General features: G+C 38.5%; 1 protein-coding gene across 17 annotated transcripts in view; it reads right to left on the reverse strand.

The window, feature by feature from the left end:
• The window catches only part of PER2 (period circadian regulator 2), a 45,977-nt gene that overhangs the window by 13,336 nt on the left and 18,619 nt on the right, over window positions 1–14,022 (reverse strand). For all 17 annotated transcript variants that reach the window (XM_064435884.1, XM_064435887.1, XM_064435895.1 and 14 more), the window contains 10 exons: window positions 12,064–12,218; window positions 11,427–11,548; window positions 9,703–9,904; window positions 8,149–8,200; window positions 6,682–6,824; window positions 6,402–6,480; window positions 1,948–2,054; window positions 1,118–1,271; window positions 832–940; window positions 206–337 (listed from right to left, as the gene is read on the reverse strand). In XM_064435884.1, coding sequence (XP_064291954.1) covers window positions 206–337; window positions 832–940; window positions 1,118–1,271; window positions 1,948–2,054; window positions 6,402–6,480; window positions 6,682–6,824; window positions 8,149–8,200; window positions 9,703–9,904; window positions 11,427–11,548; window positions 12,064–12,218 — 1,255 coding nt within the window. The remainder of the gene's footprint in view (window positions 1–205; window positions 338–831; window positions 941–1,117; window positions 1,272–1,947; window positions 2,055–6,401; window positions 6,481–6,681; window positions 6,825–8,148; window positions 8,201–9,702; window positions 9,905–11,426; window positions 11,549–12,063; window positions 12,219–14,022) is intronic.

The raw sequence follows: 14,022 nt of genomic DNA on the forward strand, positions 1-14,022 counted from the left end.
TTCAGTACCCTGAGGCTTCATCTACACCAGAAATGCTTATTCCCTCAGACAAAAAGGTTTTTCTATATTAAACAAAAAAAAAAAAGATGGCATATTCTTTATGCTTTCTCCTATTTCTATTTTGAAAACGCTACTGTAAAAGTTAAAAATCCCCACTTGGTTTGTTTTGTGCCACATACTTAAATGAGAAAAATTAAAAACCTACTGGTTTATCCTTATGAGTGTCTTCATTATTATTTCCTGTGCTGTCACTGGAGGATGCCACACTCATCAGGTGCTCATGTGAACCATTGCTACCCAGACTTCCATAGCCACTGGATCCACTGTTGTGTACAGGCTGTGAAAACAACATAAATAAAAAAATAAAATATGTAGGTATGTATGTATTGTATGTATGTATACGCACACCCCCCTCAGGACACCAGTAATTCCATGTCAGGAAAAGTGATTTTATTTTCCACTGGCCTTTTTGTTGCTTTGGTTTTTTTTGATTTTTTTTTCTAGGGGTTTTTTTTTTTGGTCTGTTTGGTTGGGGTTTTTTGTTTGTTTGTTTTTGTTTTGGGGTGGGTTTTTTGTTCTGTTTTGTTGTGTTTTTTGGGTCTTCTTTTGTTTGTTTGTCTGGAGGACTCCACAACTACACAAAATTCTTAAGATATCAACTGGACCTTTAACATACTTCAGTAAGTCCTGTCTGGTAATCATGAATGCAAGGAGTTCCTAGGATTTTAGGCAAGAACTCCAGTACAGCAGAAGCAGCCAAAGACAAAGTGACACCAAGACAAAGCCTCTCCCAGCAGGAGGAGCAGGGAAGGAGCAAAGGCCCTGCTGTACCTGCAGCAGCAGCCGGTAGATCTGCTCCGTGATCTCCTGGACACTGGGGTGCAGGATCCTGTCCTCGGTGTAGTTGGGAGCAGCAAAGACATCTTCATTTAAGGGACCCCTGCACAAACCAAACATATACCAGCTTACTGCAAATGCAAGTGTTTCAACCACAGAGACCACATTTCAGTTTACCATCCATACATCCTACTCAGAATCTAATGCTTATTCTGTCCCCTCATCTTAAGGATCTCTACGTAAACCCGAGGGAAAGGAAAATAAAAATGTTCTGACTTACGTCCTAACTTTGTGTCTCCCAATAATAAATGAAACTTTTCGACTCCAGGGGTTGATGAAACTGGACCAGCTGGTGTCCATGGTGATATAATCTCCATTCCTAGTGCAAAACCTGATTGGTGAATAGTCAAAAGGTTGCCCTCCATACTGAAGAACTGCAATGAAGGATTCAAACAGAAATTTCAGATTAATGCTTGCACAATTCCATGTAACAATTCAGGATTTTACAATGAACTGTATATTCATGAAGGAAAGGGACATTCAATGTACTTCCTCTTTATGGAGGAAGATGCCACTTGAGGCAACAGATACTTGGGGACAGTGATACATTTAGAAATACTGAGCTATCAGAATAAACAGATCTTCATAATTTACTGGGCTATGATCAAGAAAATCACCTTTAGAATACAACAAACTAAAGAAGGCTGAAGAAGTGACTTTACAAACTTTGCCACAATTACTATTATTTTCTTCTCTATAAAATAAGAAAGACTATGATGTAAGATATGACAACTTCTATCACACCATTCTCATACTTTAATACTTTTTCATTAATTTTGTAGATTTCATACTTTTATGTATGAAATATTCATTTGTAGTCAATTTCTTTAGAATAGATATGTATGCTTCTTAGAAACTACAAAACGGAGTGATTTCTTATTTTCATGGATTTGCATTAAGAATCAAGTTGTGCAGTAAAAGATTCAGTATTTACTTGTGGAAAAAAAAGTCACAATTAAATTTCTCCTACTGCTTGATCAGGTCATTGTAGTCCTTATAAAGAAGTTCAAGAAAAAAATTTGTATTTCTGCACAGTAAGAAGTTACATACTTTTTTTGTGAATTGCTAGCATTAAGGGTCTGTCATTTGGATGAAGATGCACCAAGACTGGTGTTCCTATTAAATCCTGAGGTAGGTATCCCAACAGAGGGACTGCTCTGGAGAAAGAAAGACAAAGAAAACATAATAATAAAATCAAATAGAATAAATGTACATTTCATGTTTGAATGTTTTCATTTTAAGCTTGCTTTGCTGCTTTTCCTGTGAAGAGAATGAATAATTTTAAGTTTACATTTGGTGAAAAAGCAGTGCCAGTGCCCAGTTAACAACAGTCATACACTTGGGGCAAGGGAGGCTTTGATTGTTTGTGGGGTGGTGGTTAGACCAAAGCAAGGAGTCTGCCACAGCAGCTCTCCCTTGTCTTTCTTGCCCAACTTTAGAGGATAAATACTTACACCAATTTTAAAAGAGCATTAATGAAGTTTAATCTTGTAAAACTCTCATGAAGGTAAATAGTACCCCAATCCCTTGGCTGGGAGCCATGGCTAAGGATCACAGGATTACCACAGCTGAACTAGCACCAGGGGAGCTGACCAGCACTCAAGACAACTTTCTCACAGGCAGGTGAAGAGTTCAGCTCAGAGGAGCTGCAAGGGAGCAAGCTTATTAACTAGAGAATTAAAAGCAATGGTACTGACTTCCTGCACGTTATCCACAACCACTTCTAGTGATGTGAAAAACTAATTTATGTGACAAAATAATTTTTATTGATCACTTCAAGCATTTGCATTAAGGATAAAGAGCGAAAGTTCACAAATACCACTCTGCACCTTACCGTGAAAGTTAACCACTGAAAACGTGCTTTGGAAAAAAAAAGTACTAAGTCAACACTACTCAGTGATGTTTAAGTTTCCAGATGCCAGCAAGTCCTCCTCTTGTAAGCTCAAAATGCTTTCATCTTCCCCCAGCCCCACTCACTGCCAAAGGGGCAGGGAGATATGAGAGTATCTGAACAGCTTTAATGAACAGTTCAGCCCCAGTGCCCCAGACAGGGGATCTGGGTCAGGTAGGAACTCAAAAGCATCAAGCAGCAAATGCCTTCAACACTGCACTTCCAACAACCCGCTGGAATTACATCAGTCCCCAAAACATCAAACATACCCTTTTCAGCAAAGAGGCTGAGAGGGGAAAGTGGATAGCAACTAATTCTTTATTATCAAAGCAATTAATTTAATAATCAGTCTTAAAAGCTTGTAGATGAACTAAAGCAACAGAGCAGAAACTAGCATCGAACTCATACCAAACCAGATCACTCTGACACATTGACATTTAGAAGTGCTGCCAAGTTCAAAGCACATGAGAAAAGTTGTGCTGCTAGAGGACTTTAAAATCTCAGACAACTCCAAACAACTTCAGCCAGGGCTTCAGCAAATAACACCATAAGAAGGTTCTGTTCAGCACTGCTCCTGTTTGCCACCTGCTTTATGAAGGTCAGGGATCTAGAATGTGAGACTGAGCTTGCCTGCTCTGACAAAAAGGAAACTAAAAGATGATCCAGGAACTTCCCACACTGCTGGAAAGAGGAGTTACAAAAATGGAGTTAAATTTCCTTGATGGTGCCAGACAATAAAACTACGGGCAATGGTCCCAGACTGGAGTCTGGACAGGCGATGCTGGATATTAGGAAGAGGTTTTTAACAGAGCAGTGCAACACAGGAGGTTCCCCATACAGACTGTGTCACCTCTTGTCTCTGAAGCTTTTCAGGCATTATTGAGACAAGGCCACAGCTGACCTCAGCCAGGACTGGGCAAGGTTTCATTCCAAGCAAAAGGATGGAACCAAGACCTCCAGCAGCCCCTTCCAACCAGCCCTTCAGTGCTCATATAATGCTGTATTAGAGAATGGTATCTTGGCATCATTATGCTCCCTCATAATGAATACCTCATAAAAATTCAGAGGTTAAGTTAATAAATTGATTTTATGAATGCAAATACACGTGTGGCATAAGAATGGCTGATGAGGAGATGATGCCAAGTTTCATTTGTGTTTTATAGAATGACATTTAAAGTGCCAAAAAACATGAATAAGAAGTCTCTTTATATTATTATTGTAAGTTACACACAAAATTGCTTTAAATTGATTTACAAAGATCATTCCATTGTGAACTACTTACACCCATTAAACACATGAAGTATCAAATATATTAAGACAAATATATACAGGAATGATCCATTTAATTTCAAGAAAATATTTATTTTTACTTAACATACTCTGTGCAGAGCTCGACTGCAGAGTTCAGACAAATATGCATTTTTCCAAGCCATGAACACGTACTGATTACAGAAATTAACTCTATGCAAGTCAAGCAATGGTTTCAGGGTTATGTTATGAACAACACTCAGTCAACAGCAGGCACTCAGTTGCACACTTTTAAATACTAAGACTCTGCTTTCTTTAAGAATCTCTTGCTTTGTGTAATTCCACCAAACCCTGGAGAGCTTTAGAGTAACAAACTGCATATGCATGTCCTGGTAAACATTTATCAGGCTGCCAATGCTCTCAGGAGTTAAATAATTAAAAGAAAAATCAACTATACAGTCACAAGAACAGAAATAAATGACACAAAGTCCTAATTTCAGACCAAGATGCAATCAACTCTCACTGAAAGTGTTAGAGAATGGTATCTGAGAGCAAGTGGTAACATCAAACTAACAGGAAAGAAGCTTCCATAGGATTCACAAGGCAGGATTTCACAAAGCAGGATTTACTGGACTTACTCCACTCAAGCCCAAGAATAAGGGCAAGGCTCTCCACTCAGCAATTTTGCCATTTCTGTTAAAGGACTACTGGAGATCACTGAACTGTGAATGCACAGGAACAGAAGCTTTGCACTGTGCCCTCAGCCTCTTTGTAAAGATAAACCCTCTCTGCAACTGGCTTGAAGCACGTGTGGAAATGAAGGAGAGGGAAAAATCCATGAAGAAGACAGAACTACAGTGGATTAAGTACTTTTATGAACTTGAGCTGTTTAGAGAGACTGTATAAAATCCATAAAGCATGAAAAAACAGTTTGTCAGCATTACACCATCTATCCTACAGGAACTCAGCCACAACACCTGCCTCTCTACAGGTAAAACTGTCTCAGAAGTCAAGCAGTGTTCTTTTTACCTTGGCTCCATCTTAGTCAAACATCACAATAATCTCCTTTCCCCAATCCCTCTCTCTTCAGCTGCATTTAAGGATTTTGCCAAGAATGAAGTATTTTTTCAGAAACTAGATTTCCACCCAAAAAAATTCCACAGAATCTCAAAATTGTCCATTATACTCCTACTCTGTCTGAAGACATTCCCCTCATCTCAACCCCCAAAGAAAATTTTAGCATTCTTGGAATGCTTAAAAACAAATGGGAGAATCTCAGCAGTCAGATGTTACCACTTTAGCTAACTTAGTTTTTGCTAAGGAGAAAAAAAAATCAAAACGAAGTGCCATATACAGCCCAAATATCAGAAACCATCAGAAAGAAAACATCAAGGAAAATGGAAAAGGAAGGGGAAAGGCAGTGTTTTCAACTCAGGAATAGGTGAATTCTCTTTTCAAGTCAAATTCTCAGGGCTCAGGATTGTGTTTAATGTCTTTATCCATGGGGATGGAGAGCATCAGTTTGCAGACAACAGCAAACTGGGTGAGAGAATTGATTCTCCCAGGGAATAAGTGACAGGACAAGAGGAACTGGCCTCAGGGCAGGTTTAGACTGGCTATTAGGAAACATTTCCTCATGGAAAGGGTTGTCAAGGAACAGGCTGCCCATGGATGGGGTGCAGTCACCATCCCCAGAGGTATTTAAAAATATGCAGATGAGGCATTTAGGGACAGGGCTTAGTGCTGGACTTGATGATCTTAGAGATCTTTTGCAACCTAAATGATTCTAGGAAAGCCTGGTTTCGACCTCAGTTCCCAAGTCTTTGTATATACATTAAGATCACAGGTGGCAATTTTGTTTCTAATTTACTCTTACCAGCTTTCATGACTGTCAAAGCAATGAGAAGTCTTCAGCCAGTGTAATCTGAATTGGTTTTATATACCTTTTGTTTTATAAGATCTAATGCTGCATTCAAAAGCTGTACCTCTAGCTGTACCTAGGCCAGGTACAGCAACAGCAGCATATTTGCTGAATCAAATTAAAAAAACAAAAAAACCACACCCAAATGTCTCATACAGGTAATAATTGGCAGCACAGGAATTCTTTTGAACATGGGTTCATTGACTGAAATTATGTCCAGAATTTCCCAAGAGGGAAGGAAAGTGGAAGAACAAGTTGTTAGCAGGCACTTAAATACCAGTGTAATGTGTTCTCATGCATAGTGAAAAGGGGGGATGTGCTTTTCTTAGGTTAAACACCCTTCAGTAGTTGCATAATTTTTAACCCCCATATAGACACCTTAAATTGTGCAAAGATATTGGATAGGTTGCTCATCAGTAAATTTAAAAATAATTTTTAAGTTACCTTTCATCTACATCCTGAAACAAACAGGTCGGTGTGTGCGTAGTTGTAAAAATCCTTTTGTCAGGAGGAATTCTGGGTGCTGAGAGAAAAATAAAAGCATATTAGCAACTGGGGGTTTTGCATACATAATACTTCAAGCTGCTACTCCAAAATTCTGGCCAAGAGCATACAGGAAAGCAGCAAGGACAGAGAACAGAAACAATTCTCTTTCACTTTAATGAAGCTTGAACACATCTTACTTTCAGGAAAGCAAGAAAGTCTTTGTGCACTCAAGAATTACCTTCATAACCAGAATGGACTTTTTCTGCAAGCAGCACACAGCAAAGCTGGTCTTCTGCTATTTCTGGATCTTGCACTTTGATAAGGTAGGGAGTCATCCGGAATGGGTGATAGCAAATCTCATTTTCACGCTCCTTTCCCGCACTAATAATTAAAGAGAGTTAATTGTTTCAGCAGATTCACCTTACACTGAATACAATTTTAATTTATCCATTGTATTTCCCTCATGACACAAGAACTGCATGTTAGCTACTAAAATAGCACCCAAGATCTCAGCTTGATTTTTTTTTTTTTTGGTGGAAGAGAATCTAATTCTGATGGTATCCTTTGCATACCAATTTCCATAAAGATTGTGCTGTTCCCTCTACTGCCTGAAACAACAGCCACAACAGCATTACATGGAAGTCTGATAGAAAACCCAGCTCACATAATAAATTAAGTTACTTTGTTCTCCTTCAGAGGGATTAATTTACAGGGCTTTTTTATGAAGACTGCTATATCCCCTCAGTTAACACAAAGGTCATCTTTTAATCAATATTTATTCCAGTTTAGAAGCAGTGAAGACTCAATATCTAATAACAGGTGTTTGCTTAACCAGAATGCAAACACGGTAATGAAAACAACAATCATTTACACAGCGACCAAAGAAGAATCAGTTGTAATAAGTTTATAACAGCAGAGCTAAATAAAAGTAAAGCTTTGGAAACCAGTGTTAGTTGGACAAAGTCTCTAGTAACACCAGCAGTACTTCTACAGTATATTCAATGCAACACTCTGGAGCTCTGCATTACCTCCAATTCATTTCAAGCTTATTCATACCTCGATAATAAGTATTTATTTACTCCAGAAGTAATTAAATACTTGGATCCACTGTTTTTGCTTCAGAAATGCTGCCAGAGAGGCAGTAAGCATCAAGAAATCAAATTGCACAAGAAAGAACATTAACTAACTTGCCAGCTTTTCCTCAATATTAAAAAAAAAAGCCTAAAACTAAAGAGAAGTGATTGGGGGGCAGAAAAAGAAGCAAGAAAAGCAAACTAAAGAATTGTGTCCTCTATTAACTGCAGAAGAGACAAGTCAAGTAACCCTTGAGTATCTTCCAAGGGATACCTGAGATAAATTTGAATCATTGGTTTTTTAGAATGAAGGAGACTGAAGCAGGTGCTGAACAGTTCTATTTACATGACCCAAAGGCTTTCCACAGCAGGAGATGCTGTACCACCTTCCTTTATAGCACAAAGGTCAATACTCACAGGGATTAACTTCCAAGATGGAACTTCCCGAAATCAGTTCTGTTTTCTCTGTAGCTGCTACAGTTAATCAATTCAAGGATGTGCATATGTTTTACTTTACCATCACATTATGAAAAAGCATGAAATGTTCAAACCATATGGTTCTTACAGAAGTCAAATACTTATGTAATGCTTGGTTTCATAACACAACACTAAGCTTTACAATATTGTCTTACCTGATGCGACAGAAAAAAGATTTCTCTTCCATGCAATCCTGGGTGGAAGACTCTAGAAATATTAAGAATATTTCATAACAAATTACAAATTACTAGAAGATAATGATATTTAGTATAAGAATTTTTCCTTAGATAATTTTTTTTAAGATTAAGTTTTCTCTGAAGTCTCCATATGTATTGGTGAAACAATAATTGGTTAAACATAAGCAACTAAATCTGAACATCACTCAGATTCTGAGGCTGGCATGTGAATCACAGCTCCTGGTTTATCAAGTCTTTTTCTTAAACATATCTAAACAGCTCTCCAGTTTGAGCTGTTTACTCTTATCAACTCTTTCACAGTACTTTATACCAATGACCAAAAATGTTTGATTGCCTAGGACCCCAAATCTGACTACCAAATGCACTTCCTAGCACCCCTCCTCTCTTTTTCCTGAAGACCTCTTCTCATGTTTTAAGCTTATTTCTCTCCTTTTCCAGAGCAGCCACACACAGATTCCCAAGGGAAGCTCTGGCATTTCAAAGGCCTCCAGTGCACAATATTTTGGAAATTATATTGTTTGGCAGCTGATACATGAGACAGTGTGCACACTTCTACTCACTGCATTTTTTTTAAATTTGAAGCTGTACACAAACATAATACAGCTACAGAAGATGTTTCAAAAAAGCAAAACCAAAAAGCTCCTGCCTGAGTAATTAGGATTATATATCATTTACCACTGACTCTATTTTGAGCCAGAGGTTGCACTGGAGACCTCACAAGGTCCCTTTTGACCTGCTTTATGCATGCATTGCTTAGCACATGTTTATAAACATTGCTGATTGTTTTTTCAGATTAAATATGGTTCACACCCTGGCTTTACTTCACAGATTTAGAATGCAATGGATTGGAATTTCAAACATTTAGAGCAGATCTTGAATTTCAAGTGTTTAGTTGAAACAGTTGGCAGATATTTCTCAATTACTAACAGCTTCAGGTACATGAGTAAAACAATCCTACGACAAACAAGTGCCCTGAGACATCTGATCCTTCACCGTTAATTATGTCTAATGTAATTTTTCTAAGGCTAGAAGAAGAGAGCTGTGATTACACTTGGTGAGTGCACAGTGATGACAGCTTAAATACCTTTTCCTACACCATAATCCAGGTGTCCAGTATTCAAATCATAACCATTTTAAAAGGAAGGAGACAGAGTATTGTCCCCTTTACACTTGAGGAAGAGAAAATGTGAAGAAAAATTGTTTTCATTTGATTGCTAGTACAAGTGGAAAGTAAATTCACTATTCAGCATGAATTCCTACTTTGTTTTCATTCATCATCTGGCTGAAAAGAGAATGAGAACTGATAAATAATGACATTGAGAGGACTTTTAACCTAGAGACAAGTCTTGCTGATTTAGAGAACAGATCTGTACACCCCGTGTTGTTCAGAGGTGTTCTAATAATGCTCCTGTGCTACACCCTCAGGAAGTGATGGGGAAGGACAGAAGGACATTCAAAATCAGTTCAAGTATTTGGATTTACGTGAGTGCAAGAAGGTCAGAGCCCACTCACCAGCTCTATTGCAAATGTTCCATGATGGTAATCTGTATGGGGTGGTAGAAGTATAGAACACGCTGACATCCTGAGGTGCCAAGAACTCCACAAATTTGGCATTTTTAAAATAGCCCCTCTTGCAGCGGAGAATAGAAGTAGCTTGATCAGAGATGTATAAAATTTTCCCAGTTATCAAAGAAACAGCTACAGCAAACATATCCTAAAACCAAAAAATCTCAAATTATTTAGACTGTTTGAAACATTCTTCAGTGCAGCATATATTTCTGAGAAAAACATTTAAGATATAAAGACATTAGTAAGTTCAAAATGAGAATTAAGGACATTTTATTTTATTACAGATATTGTTCAACACAATGAATCTGCTCATCAAGTAGACACAGAATATTTTTCAATTATGCAGTAAGAATAATACACTACTGTTTACTGGATTACAAGCTCTAAATATCATGGTCTACAGTTCTGTGATGCAGAATGAATTTACAAATTAAGAATTAATGATCTTCCAGCTATATAACTTCACATTTTCCCTGTGCTTGTCACAGACATGATTTACATGTATGAAATTCAGGCGTTTTTGAAAGGCTGTTTGTGTTAGCTGGTCCATCCACAAAAAATGAAAAAAGGGCTCTAAACCACTTGGTAAAAAATAATGAGTACACAGGTGGGAAGAAGTCCCACACACTTGTATTGTTTCTCTTCCTGCCACAGAGGAGCTCCCTGCGTCACAACCTCTAATGCTGCATTCACAAACACTGCACAGGAACTGAAGAGCTGCCAGCAGAACACTGCTTTCACAAACAGATATTCACATTAATTGAACAATGTTTATGATATTTGGCTGAATTTCTCAGTTGTACTCTACACTTCCCATTTATTTCAACTTGTGGGCAGCCTTTACTATTCACAGATTCAACAAAACCCACCTACTTCAAGCTATGGAACATCCCCCACCATGCTCTTGTTTTAAGAGTTCAGACTTCATACATTCAAACAGAGGTTGCAGCTCAAAAAAAATAGTAGAAGGTAGTCTAATACATTTAGATGCCATTATTTTTTGAAAACTCTATAACTTATTCCTAAAACACTAGTAATATGGAAATAAATATAATTTTAAAAACCAGGTTATCATTTCAGTGCTAGAACTCTGGTGATGGTCCTAGCTGTTCTTGTCTCTATGAGAATACAGCATCACTGGACCCCACAAAAAGCCTGTACCAGTTGCAAAGACCACAGAAAAGGACACAGTGATTCTAGTACTTTTGTCACTCTTCAGTCACACTAACACAAAACTGGTGAAACATCAAATAACCCCTAGTTATACAAATAAGCTGAAGTGATTCACCATGTGCCTCGACCAAAATTTGGAAAAAGTTAACTCTCCAACTTTTGCAAGTGCACTGCAATGAAAGCTATTGATGTCTCTCAGGGCTCTGTATCACAGGGACACAAAGATGTGTCACAGCAACACCTCCAGGCACAAGGCACCATTCAGAAGATCACTGAGCTCAAGCCTACTTATTTCCCACCTAACCAACAGAAACAAGTCTGCAAAGTCTAAAAAGGCTCAGAGTTTCTCAACATCCCCTGGAAGGCAAAAGGCAGTTTCTTCAGCTTTGTGGCCTAGCTACCAACCCTTCCCTTGTAAGAAGGAGGCATGGCTGAGAATTCCAGTCCCAGGAAACATTTTCAATACACACTGAGACTCAGGACACCACACTCACCGCATTTTTCACTATGTATTCTGAGGTTATAGTCTCCACTTCTTCCACTGTGTAAGATGATACATTGAGACCAGCAGGTTGGGATTCATTAATCATCAACAACTGGTAATATTCCTCATTGGCTACATGAGAACAACAAACAGTTTATAATCAGGATTATCAATAAACACCCAGCCCAGAAGCAGTAAGTGGCAAAAATGTTTTTTGGCATAAATGCAGAAGTTGTGAAGTTGGCAGTTGGGAAATCTAGGCACTCTTCCAAATACATCATTTTCCCTGGTAGAGCTTCCTCATCAGTAACTTAAACAAAAGTACATATCTTAATCTACCCATATATGAATGGTCATGTATTGTAGTCTGACAGTTCAAACAGAATGAAACTGTAAATTGTTTTCAAATCAATTTTCTAACTCAACCAAACAGCAGTAAAACATCACTCCTCTAGAGAGCTGCTTCAACTCCCAAAGGAACAAAAGTTAACAAAGCCAACAAACAGGAACAACATGAAAATATTTGGTTAGGAAGATTTTCAGCCATAGTACAGTTCCCTTTGTAAGCTATGTTTATTTAAACTCCTATTTTGAAAGTTTCACTTTAGCCAGGTTGGCATTATCTAGGCAGTATCACACTTTATTACCTTTAACTTGTTTAATGCTTTTAAGGGCATATTTCAATGTCGTTAGAACACTGGATTTTCCTTTGACTCTCTTCTCAGAAGGAAGGTGAGCTTTCAGCTCCTGCAGTGTTTTCAGCAATTCCTTTTGTGTTTTGGCTTTAGTGGACTGCTCACTACTGTAAGACGAAAAACAAAAAACACAACATCACTTGAATGCTTGATGTAACACATCAACCTCAGAGAAGCCCAAACGTACTCTGGCACTTGTCACCCACATAAATTTCTATCACTAGCCTCATTAACTTTGCAGTACTCACTCAGTATCAGCTCCAAAACTTAAGGAAATTCTTACATGACCATTTAAAATGAAAGATTTACCACCACCTGGAATGTAATTGTAAAATGGACTCTGTATGTGCACCAGTATATATGCCCAAGCACCACAGAATTTTTTTTTTTCTTTGCCACAGTCCCCCTCCTCCCTTTTTAGTGGTATTTTCCTTAGCCCCTTTCAAAATCAAACTCAAAAATGTTCATGGACTTCAAAGGAGAGAAGCAGGAGGTCAATTCAAATCTTCACCTCCTGTTCAAGCAGGTTCTCTTAAGAAAGGTCCCTGAAAAGGGAATGGCAGTGGGGGAGCATCAAGTTAACGAAACAAATAGAGAAATTCTTTGAATACTGTATCCCACCTAAGCATGTCAACACACTAAGTAAGATCAGGAAACTGATTAAATTTGTAAGAAAAAGAATCAGAGGAGACTGGAGACAGAAGCTGCATTCACAGGTCTCAGGTGCATGTTCAGAAGAGCTGCCTCAGTGGAGAAGCACAAACTACAGAGACTATAATTGCCAGTATCAGAAAGTTATCACTTTCCTTTTCAGTTCCTGGAATCTCTCCCCATTATTGAGAGGTGCTGATACAGTCACAAAGGAAGAGAAAAGGAGGTGAGAGAAGTGAGGGAGAGGGTAGCAAAGATGGATGGCAGATGGGTAGGAAGGAGCTTCCTTGCCTTTCCCATTGGGGATTTTAAAAGCTGATCTTTCACAATGATAAGAGGATTACAGAGTTGTTCTTCAATCCTCCTGAAATTTTTTTCCCCTCCAAAGGAAGGTCTTCTCTTAACACCTGATTGTCATGGCTGATAATCTGTAAGAAGTTACCCTGGGCACTGCTGTGGAAACAATAGTCCTGGCAACTGCACTGCCTGACTGAAGCGGCCAGAAAAGCAGCTTCAGCTGCCAAGTAATTTTCAAGAGGATTTGTGAACATTTTTCTGAGAAGTTTTAAGAGCTTGTAAAGGTAGATAAATCATCTGACAGGTGTTGGGTGTATTTCAGCAAAAATGCTTGCAAAGTGACAAAGCTGTACTCGAGAATACACATTGTTCGTGCTTCCATCACAATGCACTGCGAGACACGCAGCATTCATTTACTCACTGGTCATTTTGTACCAACAAATAATGGCAAGGGATCAAACAAAAGACTGTAGGACTCCCTTGGGAAACATGATGTTCATGCTGTGTATTAAAATCACGTGTACAACATGGCTTGACAGCTTGGACTGCTGCAATCAAACAGGGCTTTGTTAACCGAGTTTCATAGAAGAACCCTTCATGTTGGCAGTAGGGAAAAAGAGAGAGGAAAGATTATGAAATAACTGAGCATACTGCTGGTTTATACTGTCAGAGTACAGACTGCTTTGTGAGAGTGGTCAGATTCTTCTGCAACAAAAAAAAAAACCTTTCCAAATTAGCCAACAACAGCAGCAAATACAGAAGATGGACATTCTTGGAAAGTAAGTTACACAACTCCACAATGTTTTTCTAGAGAGCAGTAGCATCAGGCACAGCAGGCAGCCACAGGGAAGGTGTGACTTGCAGAGGACAGAATAAGCAAGTTGATAAAGTTAGGAGCTTTTCATTTTGCTTTTTGTGGACAGCAAACTGGAAAGGTACCTACAGATATTAAACTAGAGCTGC

The sequence above is a fragment of the Passer domesticus genome, chromosome 11 (assembly GCF_036417665.1).
Source record: "Passer domesticus isolate bPasDom1 chromosome 11, bPasDom1.hap1, whole genome shotgun sequence".
NCBI lineage: Eukaryota > Metazoa > Chordata > Aves > Passeriformes > Passeridae > Passer > Passer domesticus.